Here is a 25,424-nt window from a genome sequence, read left to right on the forward strand (position 1 = left end):
GGCTGAGGTTACCTTCTCAACCTCACCTGGTCTTCGTCATGTTGAACCACCAGCTGTTGTCACCCTTTCTAATATACCTTTACCTTTACTTATTAAAATCAATGATGGTTGAAAAGGAGCATAGCTTAATAAGGCAGGAATGCTACAAATGTAGGGAAGCTTTATTCCTGCCATTGTTTTATGGCTTGTAAATATTACAGTGACGTGCAGACAGTTTTCCTCCACCTCACCTGCCCTATTTGTAAGTAACGTAGATCATCATAGAATGCTTACAGGGTGTGGAGCAAGTCCACACCGACACACAGCATCCCACCCATCTCCCTAATCTACACATCCCTGAACACTACAAGCAATTTAGCATGGCCAATCCACCAGCCTGCAGATCTTTAGACTGTGGGAGGAAACCAGAGCACCCGGAGGAAACCCATGCAGATACAGGGAGAATGTGCAAACTCCACAAAGTCACCCGAGGGTGGAATTGAACCCAGGTCCCTGGTGCTGTGAGGCAGCAGTGCTAACCACTGCGCCACCGTGCTGATCCATCATTGAATTCTTTGCAAAATGGTAGATTCCAGTTGGGAGGCATTTTGATTCCTTTCTATAATTGCTGGTGTTAATATTATGTTGAGTAGTGAAAAATGGATCCGAGACAAGGAGCTGCATGCCGCCAGATTAAATTTGCAATGTTTGAGCTATTTTTAATTGAATTTGGCAAATCAGAAACCACCTTATTAAACACTGAAGCTTTTGAAGTTTTATGACTGACTCATCCAACACACAGTTGCTGCAAATTGTTTGTCACTTACAAAACTGGAAGAGGCCATTCAGCCTGCCATGCTTGTACTGTCTCGTCAAGGAACAATTTACATAGTGTTGTTATCAGCCTTCTCTCAGAATACCGCAACTTTTCCTTTTCAGTTTGTTTTTGAAGGCCTGAATCAAATCTGCCCTGCCAGACTCTGAGCCCGCAAAACCACATCCTGACCACTTCACTGTGTGAAAATTGTTTGACCTTGTGTCTCGGTGATAATGGGAACTGCAGATGCTGGAGAATCCAAGACAGTAAAATGTGAGGCTGGATGAACACAGCAGGCCCAGCAGCATCTCAGGAGCACAAAAGCTGACGTTTCGGGCTTTTCTCTGATGAAGGGTCTAGGCCCGAAACGTCAGCTTTTGTGCTTCTGAGATGCTGCTGGGCTTGCTGTGTTCATCCAGCCTCACATTTTATTGACCTTGTGTCTCCATTGCTTCCGTGATTGTGTTCAATGGGTGCTGTCCTGTTCTCAGTTCTTCTACCTATGAGAACCATGTTTGCCTATCAACTCAGTTCAGACCCTCATGATTTTGAAAACACTATCACATTTCCCCTCAGCTTTCTTGAGGTGAATAGTCCCAGCTTCAGTCTTTCCATATAATTGGCCCCAGGGATGAGGAACTTTATTCTCATGAACCCATTTCTCTTTAATATCTTCACGCTGTTCTCCAGGATTGGTGCCCAGGACTGAATGCGGAGGACAACTGAGGCTGAGCCAGTGTTTTGTTCAAGTTCAGTATAACATTTTTTTACACACGCATCCTATTAATAAAGCCTGCGCAACCTGATGCTGTATTAACTACTAGTGCAATCTGTCCTGACTGTGCTATACCAAGGAAGCTCTGTCCTTAACTGGCACCTACTTTGATGACACACCTCTGATGTTTACCTGCGCCATAAGTGATGTTTTATTCTCAGACTTGTGGATTCTATTCTCAGTGCAGTTGATTTGATTTATTGTAGTCGTGTGTACTTAACTACAGTGAAAAGGTTGGTTTTGAGAGTAGTACAGGCGGATCCTAACTGACAAGGATATACAAATCATAGGGCGTTTAGGCAGAGCGAGGCATTTAGGTTACCCTGTACAAGAGGTGCACAAAGCAAGATCAATGTTATTTGAAGTTAGAGTCTCCATTCATCAGTCTAATAATGACAGGGAAGAAGCTGTTCTTGACTCTGTCTGTGTGTGTTAGACCCTATATACGCAGCACTGCAAAGAAAAACCGGAAGTGAGGTAATCAACTCCAACGCTCTCCAGAGTTTAAATAGCAAGCGGGATAATACAATAGCACTCCATTGGAGACTGCACTGATGATGTTACCCAACAGGGTAATGAACCAACTTGGTGAACAAGCCAACCATAGCACAGTCACCATGAGTGACAAAATGAATGAGGAGGGGACCAGTTGTTTCTGGAAACAGTATGAGAGCGAGCCAGGATAGCAGCTTCATAAAAAGAAAAGCAGGCCCCCTGTGAGAACGGCAGTGACGGAAGAGAAATAAAAACCGGCAATAGAGCTCCTTCAATTTGTTTCTACCTGTCAGACCTGTACTATGGAAAACAGCTGATTGACAGGTATTTCTTCTGTGTCTGTCTTAATTGGCCAAGAAGTTTGATTCTGAAGACATTATTGCAGCTGAAGAGTACAGTGAAGAAACTTTTAAAATATTTCACATCCAAATTAATTGTATAGAATAGAGATGACTGGGCAGGTGATGTACTGCAGCTATCAGCATGTGGGTGCTGGTAGACCTTAGTATGATCCTTGGTAACCGTATCTGCAACAAGTTAACCAAGTGTGGAGCTGGATGAACACAGCAGGCCCAGCAGCATCTCAGGAGCACAAAAGCTGACGTTTCGGGCCTAGGCCCTTCATCAGAGAGGGGAATGGGGAGAGGGTTCTGAAATAAATAGGGAGGGGGGGAGGCGGACCGAAGATGGATAGAGGAGAAGATAGGTGGAGAGGAGAGTTTAGGTGGGGAGGGGATAGGTCAGTCTGGGGAGGATGGACAGTCAAGGAGGCGGGATGAGGTTGGTAGGTGGGAAATGGAGGTGTGGCTTGTGGTGGGAGGAGAGGATAGGTGAGAGGAAGAACAGGTTAGGCAGGCGAGGGTGAGCTGGGCTGGTTTTGTGATGCAGTGGGGGGAGGGGAGCAGCTGGGCTGGTTTTGGGATACAGTGAGGGAGTGGGAGATTTTGAAGCTTGTGAAGTCCACATTGATACCATTGGGCTGCAGGGTTCCCAAGCAGAATATGAGTTGCTGTTCCTGCAACCTTCGGGTGGCATCATTGTGGCACTGCAGGAGGCCCATGATGGACATGTCGTTATCATTGTGGCACTGCACGAAGGTTGCAGGAACAGCAACTCTTATTCCGCTTGGGAACCCTGCAGCCCAATGGTATCAATGTGGACTTCACAAGCTTCAAAATCTCCCCCTGCCCCGCTGCATCCCAAAACCAGCCCAGCTCGCCCCCCGCCTCCCTAACCTGTTCTTCCTCTCACCTATCCTCTCCTCCCACCTCAAGCCGCACCTCCATTTCCCACCTACCAACCTCATCCCGCCTCCTTGACCTGTCTGTCCTCCCCGGACTGACCTATCCCCTCCCCACTTATACTCTCCCTTCCACCTATCTTCTCCTGTATCCATCTTCGGTCCGCCTCCCCCCCCTCCCTATTTATTTCAGAACCCTCTAACCCTCTTCCCATCCTCCTCTCTGATGAAGGGTCTAGGCCCGAAACGTCAGCTTCTGTGCTCCTGAGATGCTGCTTGGCCTGCTGTATTCATCCAGCTTCACACTTTGTTATCTTGGATTCTCCAGCATCTGCAGTTCCCATTATCTCTGCAACAAGTGTTGGTTGCCTGAGGTACTTGGCTCAGAATTAATGAGCTGGAAACTGAACTGTGAACACTGCAACCCATCAGGAAGGGAATGAGGTACCTGGTCCTTATTTCATGAGGGGAAAGTAAGTGCATGAACTGTGGCAGATGTTTAGGCAGATATTTCATCATACTTGGCAAAAGTTTATTCCACTGGACAAGCAGGACTTTGTTAACCATCTGTGGTTGACAGAGATAGCCAAGATAAGTATCCAGTCAAAGGCTAAGGCATACAAAATGGCAAAAACTAGTAGTTGGTCAGGTGATTAGAATTTCTTGAGGAACCAGCAGTGGATGACCAACACTTTGAGAAAGAGGGAGAAAATTGATAATGAAAGTAAATTGATAAGAAATATGAAGACAAACATCGAGTTTCTATATATAAGAAAGAATAGCTAAAATAAATGTTGGGATCCTTGGAGGATGCAAATAGGAAATTAAAAATGCAGAACAGGAAAATGCATAGTTTTAAACAACCATTTTGCATTGATCTTCATGATAGATGGCACTCAAAACATCCCAAAGATAATAGAGAAGCAACATGCTGATGAATGGAAAGACCTTGAAACATGGAACAAACTATTGGAAAAATTCATGGGATTGAAGACAACTAAATCGCCATGTCGCAATACATGCATCCAAGGGTTTTAAAAGAAGTGGCTGCACAGATAATGGAGGCATTAGTCACAGTACTCTAGAACTCAATGGATTCTGGGAGAGTTCCAGCGGATTGGAAATCCCCTCCTGCCACGCCCCCTGCTCCCCTGTCCTTTTCAAGAGAGAGATGCAGAAAGCAGGAATCTGTAAGCCAATTAGCCTAACATCTTTCATTGGGCAAATGCTAGAGTCCATTATGAAGGAAGAATTAGCACGTTTAGAAAAGATTAATGCAATTTAGGCAACATGATTTTGTGAAAGGGAAACCATTTTTGACATTTGCTGGAGTGCTTTAACGTGAAGACAAACATAGTTGATAAAGGAGACTGGTAGATGTATGGTGTTTGAATTTTCAGAAAGGCGTTTCATTAAGTGCCACATTTATGACTACTGGACAAATTTGTGTTATTGTTCATGGTACTGGCAATGGATTGAGGATTGGTTGAAACAAGACAGATGCACTTAATGGGTCTTTTCCAATTTGGAAATGCAAGACTAATGAAGTGCTGCAAAGATCAATCCAAGCGTCTCACTTATTTACTTCTGTTTATGATTATTTAATACTTTCTGACATGGAGGAGTGGATAGAATGTAATGCACCTGCAAGTGACACGACTAGGTGGATGGACATGTTATATTGAGGACATACATAATTTTCTTACAAATTACTTTATCAGTTACATTCTGAGGTTGCTTGAGAGAGCAGATATTGAGAAGTAGTTGCCATCGGAGGTCCCCGGGGGAGGCATTGGGCTAGTGGTATTATTGCTGGACTGTTAATCCAAGTAATCCAATTAGTCCATATAACATTTTGGGGACCAGGTTTGAATCCTGTCACAGCAGATGGTGGAATTTGAATTCAATAAAATATCTGGAATTAAGAATCTAATGATGACTGTGAATCCTTTGATTGCCAGAAAAACCCATCTGGTTCACTAATGTCCTTTTAGGGAAGGAAACTGCTATCCTTACCTGGTCTGGCCTACATGTGATTCCTGACCCACGATGATGTGGTTGACCCCTAATCATCCTCTGGGGAATATGGATGAGCAATAAATGCCAGCCCAGCCATAGATCCCCACATCTTGTGAAAGAAAACAAAGTAGCTCTTAACTTCCTTAACGGAGAGCAGTTAAGTAACACACAGAGCAATTAAATATGGGCAATAATTGCTGTCTAGCCAGCGATGCCCTCATCCTGTGAATGAATAAAGAAAAAAGCACATCTCCCAAATAAGGAGACAAAGTTAAAGAATAAGAGAATTCCCATTTAAAACTGAGATGGGAAGGAATTTCTTTTCCCAGAAAGCAGCGAATGTCTGGAATTCTGTACCACAGTGTGTTCTGGTAGCTGGATGTCCAAAAGTAAAAAGGAATATTTTTGAAATATTGGGGAGTTGAGGGCTGTGATGTGATATGAAAGAGGAGTTGAGGCCTAGGTCAGATCAACCATGATCTTGTTGAATGGAAGAGTAATGGACAGAATGGCCTCCTACTTGTATTTCTTATGACTTTATAATTTTTCTCCTTTTCATCCCTGCCTTCGCTCATTTGCTAAGTATTTTTCATGCGTTGTTGCTTCTAGACTAGTAGACGCATCTAATTCTCTCTTCCCCAGCTTCTTTTACCCTACATAGATCTGAGCTGAATGAAAACTCTGCTGACTGCATTTTAAATTCCACCAAGTTGCATTCACCTTTGCTTCCTGACCTACATTGGCTGGCCTGGCGATACTTCAATTTTAAATACTCATTCTTGATTCGTGTCCCTCCATGGGTTCACACCACCTCTATTTTTTTTAGATCTTTGTGCTCCTCCAATTCCAGCTTCTTGTACAGAAGGAAACTGCTATCCTAACTGTTCTTGTGAACATTCTGCCAATGTAAGCATGCTTTTGGCTATAGAAGCTTTAAGCTATTGAATTCCATCCCTGAAATAGCTTAGTCTTGGTTTAAAGCAGCACATCTTTAGGCCAACCATTTTGACCAATCCTTTGGTTACTGTGCTAAGTATCTCAAGAAGCTCATGTAAATTTTGTTTTCTTTTGGCAATATATACATCTGTTGCAATACAAGAATTTGCTGTGGGTAAGTTGTTGGAATTGATTCTAAAAGATAGGATTTATATGCATTTGGAGAGGCAAAGAATGATTAAGGATAGTCAGCCTGGCTTCGTGTGAGGGAAATCATGTCTCACAGACTTGATTGAATTTTTTTCAAGGGGTAACCAAGAAGATTGATGAGGCAGAGAGGTAGACCTTGTTCACTTGGACTTCAGTAAAGCCTTTCACAAAATTCCGCAAGGTAGACTAATTAGTAAAGTTGAATTACATGGAATTCAGGGTGAGCTCGCCAACTGGATACAGATTTGGCTTAACGGCAGGAGACAATGTAATGGTGGAAGGTTGCTTTTCAGACTGGAAGCCTGTAACCAGTTTACCAGAGGGGCCGGTGCTGGGTCCACTTCTGTTTGTCATTTATACAAATGATTTAGATGGGAATAAAGAAGGCATAGTTACTAAGTTTGCAGATAACACCAAGATTAATAGTATATTGAAGAAGGTTATCTAAGATTGTAAGGGGATCCAGATTATTTGGAGCAATGGACTAAGCAGCGGTAGATGGAGTTTTAATTTGGATAAATGTTAGGTAATGCATTTTGGTAAAACAAGCAAGGACAGGACTTAACAATTAAAAGTGGGCCTTGGGTAGTGTTGTAGAACAGAAAGATCTAGGGGTTCATGTACATAATGTTTTGAAGTTTGGATCACGTGTAGACAGGATGGTTAAGGCATCTCGCATGTTTGACTCCATTGCTCAGACCTTTTGACTGTAGGAGTTTGGATGATATGTTGAGGTTGTACAGGATATTGGTGAGGCCTCTTATGCTGTACTGTGTCTGGTTCTGGTCTCTCTGTTATAAGAAGGATTTTATTAAGCTGGAGAGGATTCAGAAGTGATTAACCAGACTGTTGCAGGGAATGGAGGATTTGAGTTATAAGGAGAGGTTGGCTGGTCTGGCATTTTTTTCACTGGAGTGCAGGTGGTTGTCGGGTGACCTTATAGAGACTTGCAAAATCATGAGGGGTATAGATAAGGTGAATGACAGGTGTCGTTTCCCTAGGATGGAGGTTTTCAAGACTGGGAGGCATATTTTTAAGGTGAGAGAGGAAAGATTTTAAAAAATGGCATGAAGGACTTTTTTTTAAAACACAGTAGTTTGTTTGTGGAATGTGCTTCCAGAGGAAGCAATGGGTATAGTTTGAATGTTTAAAACACATTTGTATAAGTATGTGAATAAGACGTGTGGAGGGAATTGGGCCAAACACAGGCAGGTGGGACTAGTTTAATTTGAATTTATGGTTGGCATGGACTGGTTGGACCGAAGGGCCTGTTTCCGTGCTGAATGATTCTACGACTCTATGAAAATGAATATTAAGAAACAGTATGAACAGAAGGTGCTGGGGATTCTCAAAGTCTGGCAGCATCTGGGGAGAGAACAGCAGAGTTAATGTTTTAAATTGGATACAACTTTTTCAGAACCAAAGGAGGGTAGAAATATGATGGGTCTCATCCTGTTGAAGGGAAGGAAGGAGAAAAGGATAGGTCTGTGGAGGGAGAGAATGTAAGAGCAAATAAATGTCAAAGGTGTCCAGGAACAAAAGGCAAATAGAATTGTCATCGTTGTAATAAACAGCTAATGCCCATCATGAGATTGAATGACAATGATTTTGTGGTGTGTAAAAACAAGATTCAGACTGGCACGGTGGAAAGCCAAAATAAAAATGTGGGTCAGAGTTCACAGTCTGAAATTGTTGAATCCACAATGTTGTGAGGCGCCAAATAGGCAGATGAAGTATTGTTTTTCTAATGTGTTGCGTTTCACTGGAAATCTGAAATGAGCATGAAAGGAGAATGGAGATTTAAAATGACAGTAAACCAGAAGCTTGATGTGTTCTGCATAGCAACCAACCGTTCTGCATTTGGCCTCCTCAATCTAGAGGAGACCACCTAGTGAGCACTAGAATTACAAGTAAATCACTGCTTCACCTGGATGGAGTCTTTGGAGGTTTGGACAGTGAGGAGACAGAGGTACAATGGCAGTCCCTAGCAATTGCATACAAGGCAATGATGAATGGATTTGGTTATCCCTTTTGAATGCCGACAGGGGATTCTGTTTGCTCTCTACCCTATCCCAGACCTTGGCTTTTTCCCTCAATAGCAGGATATTATGTATGCTCACAGTTTGCATTGAACGGACTGTAAACTCACCTAATGCATACTGAAGATAGGAGATAATGGGAACTGCAGATGCTGGAGAATCCAAGATAACAAAGTGTGGAGCTGGATGAACACAGCAGGCCAAGCAGCATCTTAGGAGCACAAAAGCTGGTGTTTTGGAACCGTCAGCTTTTGTGCTCCTGAGATGCTGCTTGGCCTGCTGTGTTCATCCAGCTCTACACTTTGTTATCTATAATGCATACTGAATATCAGTTTAGCCACCTTCAGTAGAATAGTATTTATTTTCTGTGCTATTGTTTCCTTATCCTTTATAAAACAGACCTGTTCTTTGACTTGGCATGAGCAACACAATGGGAAATTTGATATACATTCATTCTTCTTTTGGGTTGCTGAGTGTGCTGACATTAAAATTTATCAGGCAGCTAGTGGAATGCTTTGAAAGGTGTGTGCCTATTTCCATATTGATGGTCTCAGGATTAAAAAAGCTAAAGAATGTGGAAGGATTTAGATTTCATAATACATTTCATACATTGTTCCTGCAAATTAAAAGGGGTGGCACAGTGGTTAGCACTGCTGCCTCGCAGTGCCTGGGGCCCGGGTTCAGTTCCACCCTCGGGCAACTCTGTGTGGAGTTTGCACATTCTCCCTGTGTCTGCGTGGGTTTCCTGTGGGTGCTGCGGTTTCCCCACACAGTCCAAAGATGTGCAGATTAGGTGAATTGCCCATGCTAAATTGCCCATAGTGTCAAGAATTGTGCAGGCTAAGTGGATTAGCCATGGGAAATGTGCAGTTGCAGGGACAGGAGGGTCAGTGCAGACTTGATGGGCCAAATGGCCTGCTTCCACACTGTGGGGATTCTATGATTCTGAGATTCATAATGGATTCTTTGGGCCCACAATTACAAATGCCCGAATGATTGCAAGCTATATTTTTCTTTCCATAAAGTTCCCAAAGAGGACACCCCTTGTTAGCAGCTTGGCTTGGCTGTTCTCCAGCCCCTATACTGTCAATGAGCAATGCCACAAAGGCTTTGCTAATGCATACAGGATTGCAACGCTTTAATGCATTAGGGATACAGGAACAGGGATTACATCGATCAGTCCCTCAAATGTATTATAGCATTCGGTTAGATCATACTCTGCCGTTCTTAGATTAAAACGAAAATTAGCTGTTTGAAATCTTAACAGGAAAGGCTGGTTTTGCACACAGTCTATTGACCTCTAATTGTAGAATATAATGTAGGAAGAGCTCATTCAGCAAATTTTGTGCCAGTCGATTCTGAAGCCGAGCAATCCTCTATCTTTTTCTCCATTCTCGGATTTTGTTTTAATTTCAAGTCCTACTCTTTCAGGTGATGCTTTCCAGAGCTTAGCAACTTACTGTGTATAAAAAAAGTTCCCATTTCACCACTCTGCACCCTCATTCATATACCCTGGCTAGTTCTTCCACTTACCTTAAATCTTTGTCGTCTTGTTACCAATGTAACCGCCTGTAAAAGCAGTGCCTCCCTGTCACTCTAAAAGTTCAGACTTAGAACATAGAACATAGAACAGTACAGCACAGAACAGGCCCTTCAGCCCACAATGTTGTGCCGACCATTGATCCTCATGTATGCACCCTCAAATTTCTGTGACCATATGCATGTCCAGCAGTCTCTTAAATGACCCCAATGACCTTGCTTCCACAACTGCTCCTGGCAACGCATTCCATGCTCTCACAACTCTCTGTGTAAAGAACCTGCCTCTGACATCCCCTCTATACTTTCCTCCAACCAGCTTAAAACTACGACCCCTCGTGCTAGCCATTTCTGCCCTGGGAAATAGTCTCTGGCTATCAACTCTATCTATGCCTCTCATTATCCTGTACACCTCAATTAGGTCCCCTCTCCTCCTCCTTTTCTCCAATGAAAAGAGACCAAGCTCAGTCAACCTCTCTTCATAAGATAAGCCTTCCAGTCCAGGCAGCATCCTGGTAAACCTCCTCTGAACCCTCTCCAAAGCATCCACATCTTTCCTATAATACGGCGACCAGAACTGGACGCAGTATTCCAAGTGCGGTCTAACCAAAGTTTTATAGAGCTGCAACAAGATCTCACGACTCTTAAACTCAATCCCCCTGTTAATGAAAGCCAAAACACCATATGCTTTCTTAACAACCCTGTCCACTTGGGTGGCCATTTTAAGGGATCTATGTATCTGCACACCAAGATCCCTCTGTTCCTCCACGCTGCCAAGAATCCTATCCTTAATCCTGCACTCAGCTTTCAAATTCGACCTTCCAAAATGCATCACCTCGCATTTATCCAGGTTGAACTCCATCTGCCACCTCTCAGCCCATCTCTGCATCCTGTCAATGTCCCGCTGCAGCCTACAACAGCCCTCTATACTGTCAACGACACCTCCGACCTTTGTGTCGTCTGCAAACTTGCTGACCCATCCTTCAATCCCCTCATCCAAGTCATTAATAAAAATTACAAACAGTAGAGGCCCAAGGACAGAGCCCTGTGGAACCCCACTCACCACTGACTTCCAGGAAGAATATTTTCCTTCTACTACCACTCGCTGTCTTCTGTTGGCCAGCCAATTCTGTATCCAAGCAGCTAAGTTCCCCTGTGTCCCATTCCTCCTGACCTTCTGAATGAGCCTACCATGAGGAACCTTATCAAATGCCTTATTGAAGTCCATATACACCACATCCACAGCTCGACCCTCATCAACTTTCCTAGTCACATCCTCAAAAAACTCGATAAGGTTTGTGAGGCATGACCTACCCCTCACAAAGCCGTGTTGACTAATAGGGACATCTATATTGAATTTTCTTGTAACACTGTGCAAGGATAAAACATGGATATATGCTCCAATATTGACCTGGTGTCAGAACTGAATGTAAGGAATTGAGGCTTTTTTTTAGGACTAAGCAGCAACAGCTGATGGGCAGGAGTTGAGCTGACTGTTGTGTCACAGAAGATGCCTTTAACATATGGCTAGATTTTCCTTGGAAGGAAGGAAATTTCTGTAGGACAACCCAGTATTTGTCTCAATCAAGTAATAAAACACAAAATAAATAATCCAGTAGTGATGACTTAAATGGGTGAAACATTTTGGAAGATAGGGACTTGACTAAGGTCCTAAGTCAATATGTGAATAAGTGGGCTTCACAAGGCAGTGAAATTTTAGCTATGCCATAAATGACTGAATAATTGAAAGTGATAAGGGTTTTCACTGACCTCCATGAAAGGAGGTCAGGGTTATTCTGGATGGATTGGAGCCACTGAAGAGGCTGCAGTGGCTTTTCACTAGCTGAGATAGTCTTTGTCTATTACTCGTTTTTCTTTTGTCTGCTTACTGCTTGCCATTGACCTGCTCCTCTACTTGATCCCTTTATTTTGTCAAATCTTGTGCAGAGAATCTGTTAACTTGACCTTTGCTTTTATAATTTTGACTGACTTGTTGGCATTTGTTATTCTATTTCCCATGCTTGCATTAGCTTCCAGTTTTGTGGGAGATTGGAATTTACTTTGTGGATTTCAGTATTGCCAACAATGGGCAACAGAAATCCTCACTTGAAGAGAAGAACAATCAGCATTGATTTCATTGTAAATTGCAAGGAATATTAATTGAATATGTTATCTAATACATAAGGGGGTTGTTTCTGACACCGATACGATAACTATTTGTGAAATAGCACAACTCAGTGAAGCACACATAGATATTTTGAGAAGATTTGTAGCTCAGGTTGAGGTTCTGGGTGTGAGTTTGCTCGCTGAGCTGGAAGGTTAGTTTTCAGACGTTTCGTCACCATTCTAGGTAACATCATCAGTGAGCCTCCGACGAAGCGCTGGTGTTATGTCCCGCTTTCTATTTATCTGGTTAGGTTTCCTTGGGTTGGTGATGTCATTTCCTGTTCTTTTTCTCAGGGGATGGTAGATTGGCTCCAAATCAATGTGTTTGTTGATGGAGTTCCGTTTGGAATGCCATGCTTCTAGGAATTCTCGTGCATGTCTCTGTTTGGCTTGTCCGAGGATGGATGTGTTGTCCCAATCAAAGTGGTGTCCTTCCTTATCTGTATGTAAGGATACGAGTGATAGTGGGTCATGTCGTTTTGTGGCTGCCACAAAACGACATGACCCACTATCACTCGTATCCTTACATACAGATAAGGAAGGACACCACTTTGATTGGGACAACACATCCATCCTCGGACAAGCCAAACAGAGACATGCACGAGAATTCCTAGAAGCATGGCATTCCAACCGGAACTCCATCAACAAACACATTGATTTGGAGCCAATCTACCATCCCCTGAGAAAAAGAACAGGAAATGACATCACCAACCCAAGGAAACCTAACCAGATAAATAGAAAGCGGGACATAACACCAGCGCTTCGCCGGAGGCTCACTGATGATGTTACCTAGAATGGTGACGAAACGTCTGAAAACTAACCTTCCAGCTCAGCGAGCAAACTCACACCCAGAACACATTGACATTAAAAGGCGTGTTACAGGCACAGGGGTATATAGATTAGATTAGATTAGATTACCTACAGTGTGGAAACAGGCCCTTCGGCCCAACAAGCCCACACCGCCGCTTGAAGCATCCCACCCAGACCCATCCCCCTATAACTCAGACACCCCTGAACACTACGGGCAATTTAGCATGGCCAATCCACCTAACGTGCACATCTTTGGACAGTGGGAGGAAACCGGAGCACCCGGAGGAAACCCACGCAGACACGGGGAGAACGTGCAAACTCCACACAGACAGTCACCCGGGGCTGGAATTGAACCCCAGTCACTGGCGCTGTGAGGCTGCAGTGCTAACCACTGAGCCACCGTGCCGCCCTAATACTACCAATATTAATGGAATTTCCCTTTCATAATGTAATCACAATGCCTTCATATTTTAATAATTTGTTGGGTAATGCAACTGTGAAGTTGTACAAATTGCTTCCTACTGCTTCTCTCCGGGGCTGTCAAGTGGAGCTGCCAGAGCTAGAGGGTTACAGATTCTCACGAATGTTTTGAGGCTGTTTAATTTGGCACAGATGATCCAAACAGTTTTTCCTGTGGGAATTGGTTGTGGGAGGAACTGAGGATTTCTTGATAACCTATAAACAGCTTATATAATGAACTGCTTCTCAAAATCTCTGCTCAAAGTGACTAAGTCTGGCCATGCAGTTATATAAGCTTTCTGATCTCTGCAGCTGATCTTGACAAAAGACCAGACAAGTACAGAATTAAGACTTCAAAGCTCATTGACAGGTTAGTGGGGTTATGTAACCATCAGTGGGGAGATTTGACTATTTCATCAGAGTAAATTTGCTGCTGCTTGACTGTCGCTGTCGTGCATGCAGACTGATTTTGTCCTTGGCAGGATCCTGCTGCCAAAATCAACTGTTGCTTTTGTTGTTGAATTTGTATTTGAATTAGGTGTTAGTGCGAGAGTGTAGAATATGAGGTATGTTCTGTATCTGTATTTAGCACGTAAGGTTAATCAAAACTGTTAGATATCACGTGAAGCTCGGGAATGCATTCTCTACTGCACATTGTGGCATTTCCATTTCTTATGTAGGCAGCTTAATAGCATCTACAACTGAGATCAGGAGCACTTTGATTTTGCTGTGAGCCAAGGAATTGAGTTCAAAGCTGTCCAAACTATTGGACAGGACATAATGTTCCTGCTAATCCACTGCAGTGACTCAGTAAAGACTGTCCTAAGCAGGGAATTTAGCACAAGGTTGTCAATTTAAGAGGGTGTTGTAATTGGAAATGCTAATTAATAAAGCATGCATCAATTTGAATTGCATGTTCTTACTAATTAATATAGTGCGACTGTGCTTATTCTCCTGTTGCGGATTGTTCTGTGACACCAACTCCTTTTGCATTTCTGTTCTTTGGAGATTATGAGCATGTATTTTGATTCCTGAACATGCCAATCCCAAGAAGTGGAACTAATGCAGTTTCCTAATTAGCAGAAAAACAATGCAAAGAAATTTCTTGGGCCCCACTTTTTGCTTGTCATTAGTGAACCTGATTTTTGATAAAACAGGAAATGCTGAAAATACTGTTGGGTCAGGTGGCATCTGTGAAGAGAGAAAGAGTAAATGTTTTTAGTCAATGACTTTTCATCAGAACATTTTCGGTGTTGTCTGACTTAGGTTGTCTATGGCTGAAGGCTCTGGTTTGGAGGCACTTCTCCTTGACCTACATTAAGTAGTTTAATAGGACTGTCATGACCATCATGCACAATGAACTTCCGTTATATTCAGTAATTTAATCTTTGGATGGTCAGATTTATGTCTTTTTCTGGAGGCATGGCAGCTACTCCACCTCCAAATGTTCTTAGACATAATTGCCCATTGTTTAACTGACTGATTTATTCATAGGATTAATGATTGGAATAGCACTGAAGGAAATTATTCAGACCTTTCTGATGGCTCTTCCACTTCTGTTTCCCCTGATTAATCTCGTCAACCCTGCAAATTTCCAAGTCCAATTTACTTCCTGTAAATTACTGTTAAACCTGCCTCTAGTGGCTTTTGTGTATTCCAGAGTATTAGAATTTGTCTTGTAAAATGCATTTTCCTCCTGTTTCATTTTGGAGTTTTAACATGGCAGTTAGATGTGTTCTTTGTTTTCTGCCCTTACGTGACTCTGGAAACTGTTTCTCTTTTAAAGCCTCAGAGAAAGGCTGTTGTGGTTTAGTGGGTAGGCTCCCTACCTCGGGGTCAGGTCCCACATGTCCCAGAAGTGTGTCATTATGTGTCTGAACATGTTGATTAAAATTAGGATTTAGAGTTAGAATTAGGTTTATTGTCACATATACTCAAGTATAGAAGGACAGGAGTATAGTGAAAAGCATACAATGTTGTCCATTATTGCACCATCTTAAGTTAATTTACTTTATCTTAATTCATTGTAGAAGTTAGAAAAATAAGAAATAAAGTTAAAAGGACAAACTTTGCAGTCAGATAAACAGATTACAGATAAATATTACATTGCAGTAGATCCACGCAGGGGGCTTCCACATGTATTCTGACCTTGCTAACAAGCCACTGACTGCCTGCACTGGTTCCCAGCCCAATAACCATCCATGCTGTGCTGGCCAACTCCTCTGTTTTGCTGGCCAACCTGCTCTGCTCCAGGCCCCAGGTGTTCCAAGGTAAATTTTCTTCTTTTAAAAAAAAACACTCAATATCTTAAAAGCGAGTAACAAGAAAAGAAGAAAAGAAAAAGCGGATGGATGGACGAGCCCTGGGCTGAGGAGCTGGATGTTGCCTACTCTGCCACCAACTTTACATTTTAAAAATCCATCCTCACCACAAATAGAAGCAAGTGTTGCACTTCCTCTGCCTTGGGGATCTCTTGACCCAGAGCACTGCAAAGTTTTATTGGGATTGGGCAATCTGCTTGAATGATTATTAAATGAAAGATTAGCTGAATACAACGTCATCTGTGTTCCATAAGAGCAGATTCTTTGCTAGAAACAAGTCAAAATTGGCCTTTGACGGAAGGCCACATGTCATTGATTTAAATCTTTCTATATTTTGCTGGATGTTGTGTGTCCTAATCTTCTCCCTTAGCATTTAGTTCAAAGATAATTAGTTGCCATAGACTGTTGAATTGATATTAACCCAAGTTGAGCAATACCTGTTGAATTTTAAATAAAACCAGGACCCCTGAACATATTCAGGTCTGGCAATATTTGCAAAATGGGAAAAGTTAACAAGAACTTTCACCAGAATTGGAATCTGGTATGTCAAACTTTGTTTATTAAGCCCTTGTTTTGCAGTTTTGCAATGGAGTATGTGTTTTCTTCATTAATCTTTTCACCTTGAGAAATACCATTGTAGACCTTCCATCTCTTAGAAATGCTTGAGGCTGATGAAAAGTAGAAAGCTACTTTTTCAAGAAGAACTCAATGGCGTGGGACTTGTGAGATATGAGCTCCATTTGCCAGCAAAGACTGAGTGACTGAGTCCCAACTAGTTGGAGAAGGGCTAAAGAATGGAACATCTTAAGTAAAATGCACCAGTTCTTGGTTGAAATGTATATGAAGGAAACACTTTGTAAGATGTTACGAAACACTTTGTAAGAGCTTACGAAACAGGAAGAACTTATTTGGCCCATTGTGTCTGGCTGCTCTTCAAAACAGCTATTCAGTTAGTCTTAATCTCTGTTATTCCGACAGTTGTGAATGTTTTTTCCCTTTTGAAATATATGGAAAATTTCTTTTTGATACTGCCTCTATATCTGGACTAGGTTAGTTCAGGAAAATTGCATATATTAGCAGTGAATAGGAATTGCTTTGGTCCAGAGAAGTTTCTCATAGGGGTAAATTGTAAAAATTTAGTCCACTAGTTTCCATGTAATGAGGTTATGGTGATGTAGGGACAGCATACCTGCAAATGGAAGAAAAGCTTGAGTCAGCTAAACACAATAGTACAGACAAAGCTAAAATCCTGAATGCAGTATATTGGACAGAGGGTCTTGCTTTGTCAAGTTATTAGAAATATTAAATGACATTGTCCAGTAACATTTTGTGTACACTTCTATGAATGTATTGTGTGCAATTGTATAGTCAGGCAGAGCAAGACTATCTGAACTGGTAGAGTAGTCACCATGAAATGGATCCTCCCACAGCTAAGTGTTTGGATACCGTGTAAATTCTGAGATAAAGCTACATATTGTGAGAACAGAGGCATTGCTTTACTAATGTTTGAGACAACATTCTTCTTCATTGCTTTGATATGATATAGCTGCGGCACAGATGGAAACCATCCAGCCCAGAGCGCTGTAACCTTGTTAGTTCCATTCATTTGCCTGCTTTATCCAAGTAACCCTGTCAGTTTATTTCCTACTAGTGCCTATCCAATTTTTTAAAAAAATCATTGCGCATTTCCACTTCTAGTGCCCTTTGTAGGCAGTGAGCTCAAGGTCATTACCACTTGCTGCATGAAAAGGTTTCTTCCTATCATCTACCTGTCCATCTATTGCCCAAACCCTTAAATTTGTGTCTCCTTGTCCTTTTACCATCATATAATGGGAACAGCATTTGGCCTACTATATCCAAAAACTGTCATTAACATCCACATCTTAGTGAAATCTTCCCTCAATTTCTTTGTTTCAAGGGGAGCATTTCTAGCTTCTTTAACCTAACCTAATCACACTCTCCAGAACTATTTTGGTAAATCTCTGCACCTGTCAAGGACTCTTGCATCTTTCCTTAAGTGACCAAAATGCACTACTCTAACTGTGACCTTATCAGAATTTTGCAAAGGGTCCGACTTCCACGCTTTCTTATTGATGCTGAGAATTTATGTTGAATAAGCTAAAAAATGTATGAGCAATGAATAAGCTAAATAGGAGTATGACTGACTGGATAGCTTTTTCAAAGAGCTGGCATGGCAGAGGCATAAGCCGAACAATTCCCTTCACTGGCCTTTGAAGTCCAATCCAAGTTAACCTGCAGTTTCAATGTCCATTTTCTGCGAAACAGTGGAAGAACATAGCCTTTTAATAATGTTCTTCTTGGAACAGGGGAGGTTATGGGCAGATTTAACAAGGTGTTCAAAATCATATAGGGCTTTCACAGAGTGAATAGTTAAAAACTTTTCACAGGAAATAGAATTGATAACCAGAGGGCAAAGTTATACCTTTCCATTCAGACTGAAAGTATCACCAGGTGTAGCTTCTGTTCTGCTTGCTCACTGATACCTCTGGTATCTCCCCTTAGCTTGATGCTATTTCTTGATACACATGTTGCTGTACAGGGATATCTTCCAAAAACAAAGCTGCTAGCTTCTAAGTTTGTGTCATTGCATTCTGCTTTGCTACTTCTCTTCCAAACACTTCACCATCCTTAAACTGTCATGTCTCATATTCAGTACTAGTGCAGAAATTTCCTCCGATGAAATATTGGGAAGATCTATATCATCAGCTCAAGTCTTCATTACAAATTCTGTTATCTAGTCACCATCTAAATTCCTCTTCCTGACAAATGATCTGAAGCTGAACCAGACTGGTTGCAACCTTGGTGTCATATTTGAAGGGGCTTGATAGGGCTGACACTGAGGCCTTGTTTTACTTGCCGCAGAGACTTGAACAATGGGTCAAGCCTCAGGATTAGGGGTCACTCATTTCAGACTCAGTTGGATATCTGTACTCCTGAATATGTCGATATTCAGTTGTTGCCTGGAGGAGAAAATCTTTGTGTCAGAGAGTCAAGGACAGCAGGCAGGAAAGTGGAGTTGAAGCCCAGGCCTAGCCATGATCACACTGAATGGTGGAGGAGCTTGATGGGTCATATAGTCTGCCCCTTGAGAATAAAAAAAATTGCAAGAGCGAGAGGAGAAAGTAGTGGAGTGGCACTGGTTACATTTCAGTACTAATCAGTCCTGCACCAAGTCCTCAATCTCTGTAGTCAGATGTGAAGGAAACGTAAACATCAAAAAGAAAGAATTTGGGCTTACTGAAGCAGGAAAGTGAAAATTATGCCACCCTTGCCAGAAAAAATATGTAAAACCGTCCCTGTCTTTGGCTTTTTAAAACAATACTGAAATGTTAGGAGGAAAGTCATGAGACGTAGCCATGAGCCTGGACACGGTGTGTCAAATGGCCAGATTCTGTACTGAGATTCATTGTACTGATCTGTAATGCAAAAGTAGCTTAACTATAATCATTTTGGAGCAAGCTAGGGTATTGTCAAAAGATGACATTTCAAGTCACTGCACCAGTTATCTCAGAATGCTCAGACTGAACTGAGTTGAATGATCTGTTTACTCCAGATAATGAATGCAAGCTGCTTTCCAGATGATCAAGGACGTTCTGTACTCGTAGATAAGGCATGCCTCGTATTCTGAAGTAATTGCTTGATGTGTGCTCACAAAACATGGGCCTGCATACAAGCAGTTTAATTATATTGTCACATCACAAATGCTACCGAAGGCATTGGCAACCTTGAACAATGCAGTGCTGGATCTGCAGGCAGCTGTGTATTACTAGTGCAGTGACTCTTGCTAAAGCCAGCTTTCATTGGCTGATTGTGTTACTATGCTGTCCTCATCTGCTTAATGGGGGACCAATCCTAGTAATAGGCCATTACATAATTCAGTTATACCCCCTCCCCCATGCTTATCTGATCGATCTAATATAAACTGCACTGAGCTCTTGGCCTTAGGAAGGGGAGACTTGTGTTTTTCTGTCTCTCTCTTGGTGTGCTACTATCTTTGTCTTTCTCTGTATGTTCTTTGTTTGCCCCTGAGAAAGATCCTTTACTGCTGCTATTACTCTTTTTGCTGGCAGCTTAAGAATCAGTTATAACGCAACTCTCAAACGTGCGGTATCATTAAAAACTCAGCGTTTCAAATTGCACTAATAAGTGGTGGAGAAGAAATGGTGACTTCTGATTTTATTTCAGATTTTCAGAAGACACTGGAAATTGTATTCATGTTGACAGTTAAGGCCAATGACCTTTTTTCAAAACTAGAATGGGTAAAAATTGTCCCTTCTGTCAGTTAGTGTCATCTGTCTTCCACTCTGTCACAGGCCCGCTTTTGTTGTTTGGCCCTTTGTCCTCTCTTTTACCCCCTCACCCTCCTATCACTCCACCTTTCCTCACTCCTCTCCTCTCCTCTTCCCCCCATCACCCCTCTCTCCCCTGTCCTCCTCTCCCCCTCCCCATCTCCCATTCTCCCTTCCTCCACCCACTCTTTCTCTCTCTCCCCCTCTCGGATGTGCTGTCAGGCTTTCACTCTCGCGCTCTCTACCCTTCCCCCCTCAACATGCATGCATGCATGCGCAGACACTATTGTTGTCTCAGAATTTGCTGAAAGTCTGTCTCTAAATTTGTCCAGTTCTAACTCTGTTTCTCTCTCAACAGTTGTGGCATGGGTCATTAAGTATCAGCATTTTCTGCTTCTATTATAACTTAAAGCACCGTTTATTTTACTTGAGGGAAAAGTGTCACCACTGGCGAATCGATCCATGTTTTGTCAATGTTTCTGGAGCACAAACTAGTTTTGGGCTTTGCAAATTGGGGGTCAAGACGCCATGTGGGTTAGTGAGCTGAAATTTTGGTGTTCAGAGGTAGTAGTGGCCACTATGGAATATTGAGAGAGCTATGCCAGCTGAAGGCCAGTTAGCTCAGTTGGCTTGATGGCCGATTTGGGATGCAGAGTTATGCCAACAATGTGCGTCAATTCCTGTACCAGCTGAGGTTACCACAAAGGATTCTCCTCAATATCTCCCCTCATCTTGAGGTGTGATGGCCCTTGGGTTAATCATTTGCATTGGCTTCCAAAACTGGAGATTTCAACACTCAAATAAAGAAATTTTTACTGGGTGAGGGGTTCAAGGGATATGGAGCTAAAATGAGTAAATAGAGTGAAGAACCTACTCCTATTCCCCTCTCTGGAGCTATTTTGCATTGAATTTTCATAGCTAGTTTTATTTCTTTTCAGGCATCCTTGTGTGCCACTGGCAGTTTTCATATGCTTGGGTTTTGACAAGAATTTTGAACCTTGTAATTTAAATTGGCAGCCGTAGTTTATTTCCATTAGTTGCATAGATATTGGAATAGATCAGTCAGCTCAAACCTGTTCCTTCATTGATGCATCATGTCCTGCATCTAAAACCCATTCGATACAATTGTGCCATAATTCTAGTAATGGTCTTAACGAATGAAAATTTCATGTTCAGTTTTGGAACTTTAATTTTGTGTTATTTTTCTCTGATGGTTATCCAATAGCCTGCATTCTGTCAAGGTGAAAAGTACAATTATTTTGTTTTCTGTTTACACAAAGCCCTCAGCTTGGGATTTAAGTTTTGGTTCTTGTTTGCGAATGTTGTTGGTGAGTGAAAGACATTGCACTTTGCTTCCCTATGCCAAAAAAAAGCCGTTGTAAGTCAGGTATGAGACGGAGTAAATGCTCAATTGCCTTGCTTCATTGAATCCCCTGATCAGGCACAGCACAAATTAGGTGCAGAATGAAGCCTTCCCTGCATGTCTTGCAAAGTGCTGCTGGGTAAGGTTACTGTTAGATTCCAGGGTACAACTGTTTCTATCATGCTGTCAAGTATTCCCAGGTTTTTTTTTTCAGTCACACGATATGGGCATCACGGGATGGGCCAATGTTTACTGCCCATTGCTAGCTGCTGATGAAGATATGGTGGGTGGTGAGCTGCTGCCTTGAGCCACTGCAGTTCATGTCCAGTTTATTTAACGGCACAGTAACACTGCAGCTGTTTTACTTGGACATTACAGTTTGCATTAATTCTGCAGTTAGTGTAATGCAGCTGAAGTCAGAGATCGACTTGAGACTGAGGAAAGTTCTGTCTGCTCCACTTCAAAATCTGATTATGCTTTAAGATCCTGTTTTACTATGTAGATTCGCTAATGGCCACACAAACATCTTTGCGCCAATTTTGAGCTTACAGTTTGAGTGCGCTGTGAATAACTCGGTATGATACCCCAAAGATTGTTAACCTCTTAGAATGAAACATTCAATTTCTGCAAGTAGAGAAATGAGCGGTTATTGAGTTGGAAATGCAGGCTGGAAAATTGTAAAGTTTTATTGATTGAGAAGTCTTGTGCACATATTTGGTGGGATTCAGAAATTTTTCAGTGCCATTCCAAATAATCAATGTTATGACTTAGTGAGTGCAATATAAACTGCTATTCCAGATATTGTAACAAACATTAGTTTCTTCTAAGGGCTGTCGAGTACCTTGATTTCCCTGAATTTCAAAGCTGGATTGATATATGCCAGAATCATAGGCTAAGCAAGAATGATTATGTATTATAAGTAATTAATCTGTGGCTACAAATAAATAGCTATAACCCTACTAACTAAAACTCTATTCCCATAAAAAAACCTATACATCTAAACAAATAGGAAAAATCAGCTTATTGGCAGGGTTGCAGGAAAGTAGGTTAGGTTGGTGGTCTTTGCTTCCCAATTCTGTTGTTGGTATGATGCTACTTTGTTTACTGAGGCCTTTGCTGTTCTATCTTGACTTGAAAAATGTCTCTGATTTGTAAATTTGAAAGTCTTAGTAGCAACTACTGCAGGAAAGTGACTGGTTTTCAAATTTAAACTGAGTTTTATACTGCAGAGAACAGCAGTATACACACATCTGTGTCTTTCTCCACGTCTCTGTAACTTGTTTCCGGTTCCAACATGAGATAACAAGGTGTAGAACTAGATGAACACAGCAGGCCAAGCAGCATCAGAGGAGCAGGAAGGCTGACGCTTTGGGCTAAACTCTTCTTCGTTTTCTTCTTATTTTCTAGCTCTACACCTTGTTATCTCAGATCCTCCAGCATCTGCAGTTCCTACTGTCTCTAGTTCCAACCTGCCCAGTTAGTTCAGAACCAATCGGCTGAACTGTAGACAACTCCTCGGACCCTAATCGTTTGCAAATTTCAGGAACCCGTAGCCGTGAAAACCAAGAGTTCACAAAGACGTTGAGTTCCTTGGCACGAAATCATACAGCATCTGGGAAATTCTTGTTTTTAGAAACAATTCTTTCTCGTTGCAGTCCACAGCTTTTGAAGACACAAAAGATAAAGAAGAGCATTGTGCTTGCAACAACTACTGATGTTCAAGGCCACATGTACCTATTTTGCGTTTCAGAATTGTATTTAAAATAGTTGTGGAATACACTATATAGTATGAAAAGTGGTCAGTATTACCAGCTAAGAGTCTCTGACTCTGGATTACTTTTGTTGATGGGTCTGTGGTTTGATGACTCGCAACTAATACACATTCTTTATTTTTCTGGCAGAATCATAACTTGTATTGGGAAGAGTTCAAGAATAATCGGATAAATTTCATTGTATAGGAATTGCAATTTTCAGGTAAAGGGTCAAAGTTAGCAGAAACTGATGCATCATTTGTAGTTGTAAAAAAGGTGAAAACTAGCAGGTTTATTTCTCCTTTACCATGAATCATGAATGATTCTTATGGAAAACAAGATTATGTCAATCTGCTTTTGAAAATTGATGCTGCCTACTTCTTCAGTCTCTGCTGATGGACAAACTAAATGGATGATTTTGCAGCATGAGTAACTGCGTTATAGGACAAGTGATATGCAAATCGTGGTGTCCCACCACTTTGGCAGAGCACATAAGGAATTGGTATTTTTTCCCTGAAGGGATTTCAGCTTTGATCATGCAATTTTGAATAGTGTTGGCCAAAATCAGATCAGTCTCTGGTCACCCGAAGGTATCAATTTTATGTTCCACTTTTATGAGTTCTTCCCTTCTGATTAAATTCCATAAAGAGTCAAAAGTCTCAATGCTTCCACAGATGAGCATGTGTACCAATTTCAGTTCCTAAATTGGGACTTTCAGTTTTGGCCCAGGTAACAATGATAATTCTTTAATCAGATTGCACTGTGCACCAGGATTTTCTTTAATATGAGCTACCTAGTGCCCTCAAACAGTTTCTCTTTAGAGCTTTCTTTTGAGTATATATGTCTCTAGATTATTCTTAATATTGCATAAGTGAAGTTAATGTCTTTTGTGTTTAATATATAGAAGCATATCTTATCTTTAGGGTGAGGAAAAGATGGAATTAGAAACTGCTTTCACATCTTGAAAATACAAAACTTATCATGTTTGTAGTTTGGTTAGTTGCAGTTATCTTGCATTACACTATGGTTTTGTCTCTGATAACAATGTTAAATAGCAACATTAAAACCAGGGAACTGGCAGAAAGACAGGCTGCCTTTTTTTTCTCTACATTCAACTTCTGCCTTTCCCCACACATGAATAGTCTATACTCTGAGATAGCAAGAACTCCAGATGCTGGAGTCAGAGACAACAGAATGTGGAGCTGGAAGAACACAGCAGGCCAGGCAGCATCAGAGGACCGTGAAAGTTGACATTTCGCTGCGGGCCTTTCTTTAGAAATAGGGTCCTCTGATGTTGCCTGGCCTGCTGTGTTCCTCCAGCTCCACATTGTGTTGTCTCTCAGTTGATCTTTACAGCTTTTGAAATCTGTTCCAGTTGTTAGATCAGATTTGAAGTTTACTTATATTTGCTGCTTTGTGCTGCTGTTTCAGGTCCACAGAGGTGGGACAATGAGTTTGTAATGCACAGTGTCTGCTGCTCTGGGCCATGGAGGACGAGTCTATCTCAGGGAGTGATCCAGATGTGGAGTCGGAGGATGTGGAAGAGGAAGAGGAGGAGATGGAGGACAACGATGGTGATGATGAAGATGACCTGGAGGAAAATGGTGAGCACCCAGAGAGCCTTCAGTTTCCTAGCTAAATGTTAAAGTCACAATTCTTGCTGAGATTTAATTGTGGTTATCTGACATGCAAAGTATTAGTTTTGTGCTTTTCTTCCTTAATCTTGTTCAGTCTTGCTCGATTGGTGAAACTTAGAAGATTTGGGCTTGAGCACCATGCCGGGAGTTTGATACTAAGTTGTTGATGCGGTACAGTACTCGGGATGCTGCATGACAAAATGTACCGTGCTTCGATTGAGTTAAACCGAGATGCTGCCTGTTTCAATAGTTTGGGTGATTTGTTAAAGATTAGCCGTAAAAGCAGAGAGCTTTGGACTTGGACTGCTGTCTTCTGTGTTTAATACCCTCTTTGAGCACTGCTAATCATGCAAGCAGTATTATTCCTGTGGAATCTCACTGTGCACCACATTATATATAAACGCACGAGCGTTGGTTCAGAATCCTCTTTTTTTAAAATTCCTTCATGGAATGTAGGCGTGGCTGCCAAGGCCAGTATTTATTAACCATCCCTAATTGCCATGAGGGCAGTTATGAGTCAGTCACATTGCTGTGGGTCTGGAATCACGTATGGACCAGACC

At 41.9% G+C, this 25,424-nt stretch overlaps 1 protein-coding gene across 2 annotated transcripts in view; it reads left to right on the forward strand.

Moving 5' to 3' along the window:
* Positions 1 to 25,424, forward strand: part of rad54l2 (RAD54 like 2) — a 117,531-nt gene that overhangs the window by 13,163 nt on the left and 78,944 nt on the right. For both annotated transcript variants that reach the window (XM_048547353.2, XM_048547354.2), the window contains exon 2: positions 24,658 to 24,830. In XM_048547353.2, coding sequence (XP_048403310.1) covers positions 24,713 to 24,830 — 118 coding nt within the window. In that variant the 5' untranslated portion in view covers positions 24,658 to 24,712. The remainder of the gene's footprint in view (positions 1 to 24,657; positions 24,831 to 25,424) is intronic.

The sequence above is a fragment of the Stegostoma tigrinum genome, chromosome 11, assembly GCF_030684315.1.
Source record: "Stegostoma tigrinum isolate sSteTig4 chromosome 11, sSteTig4.hap1, whole genome shotgun sequence".
NCBI lineage: Eukaryota > Metazoa > Chordata > Chondrichthyes > Orectolobiformes > Stegostomatidae > Stegostoma > Stegostoma tigrinum.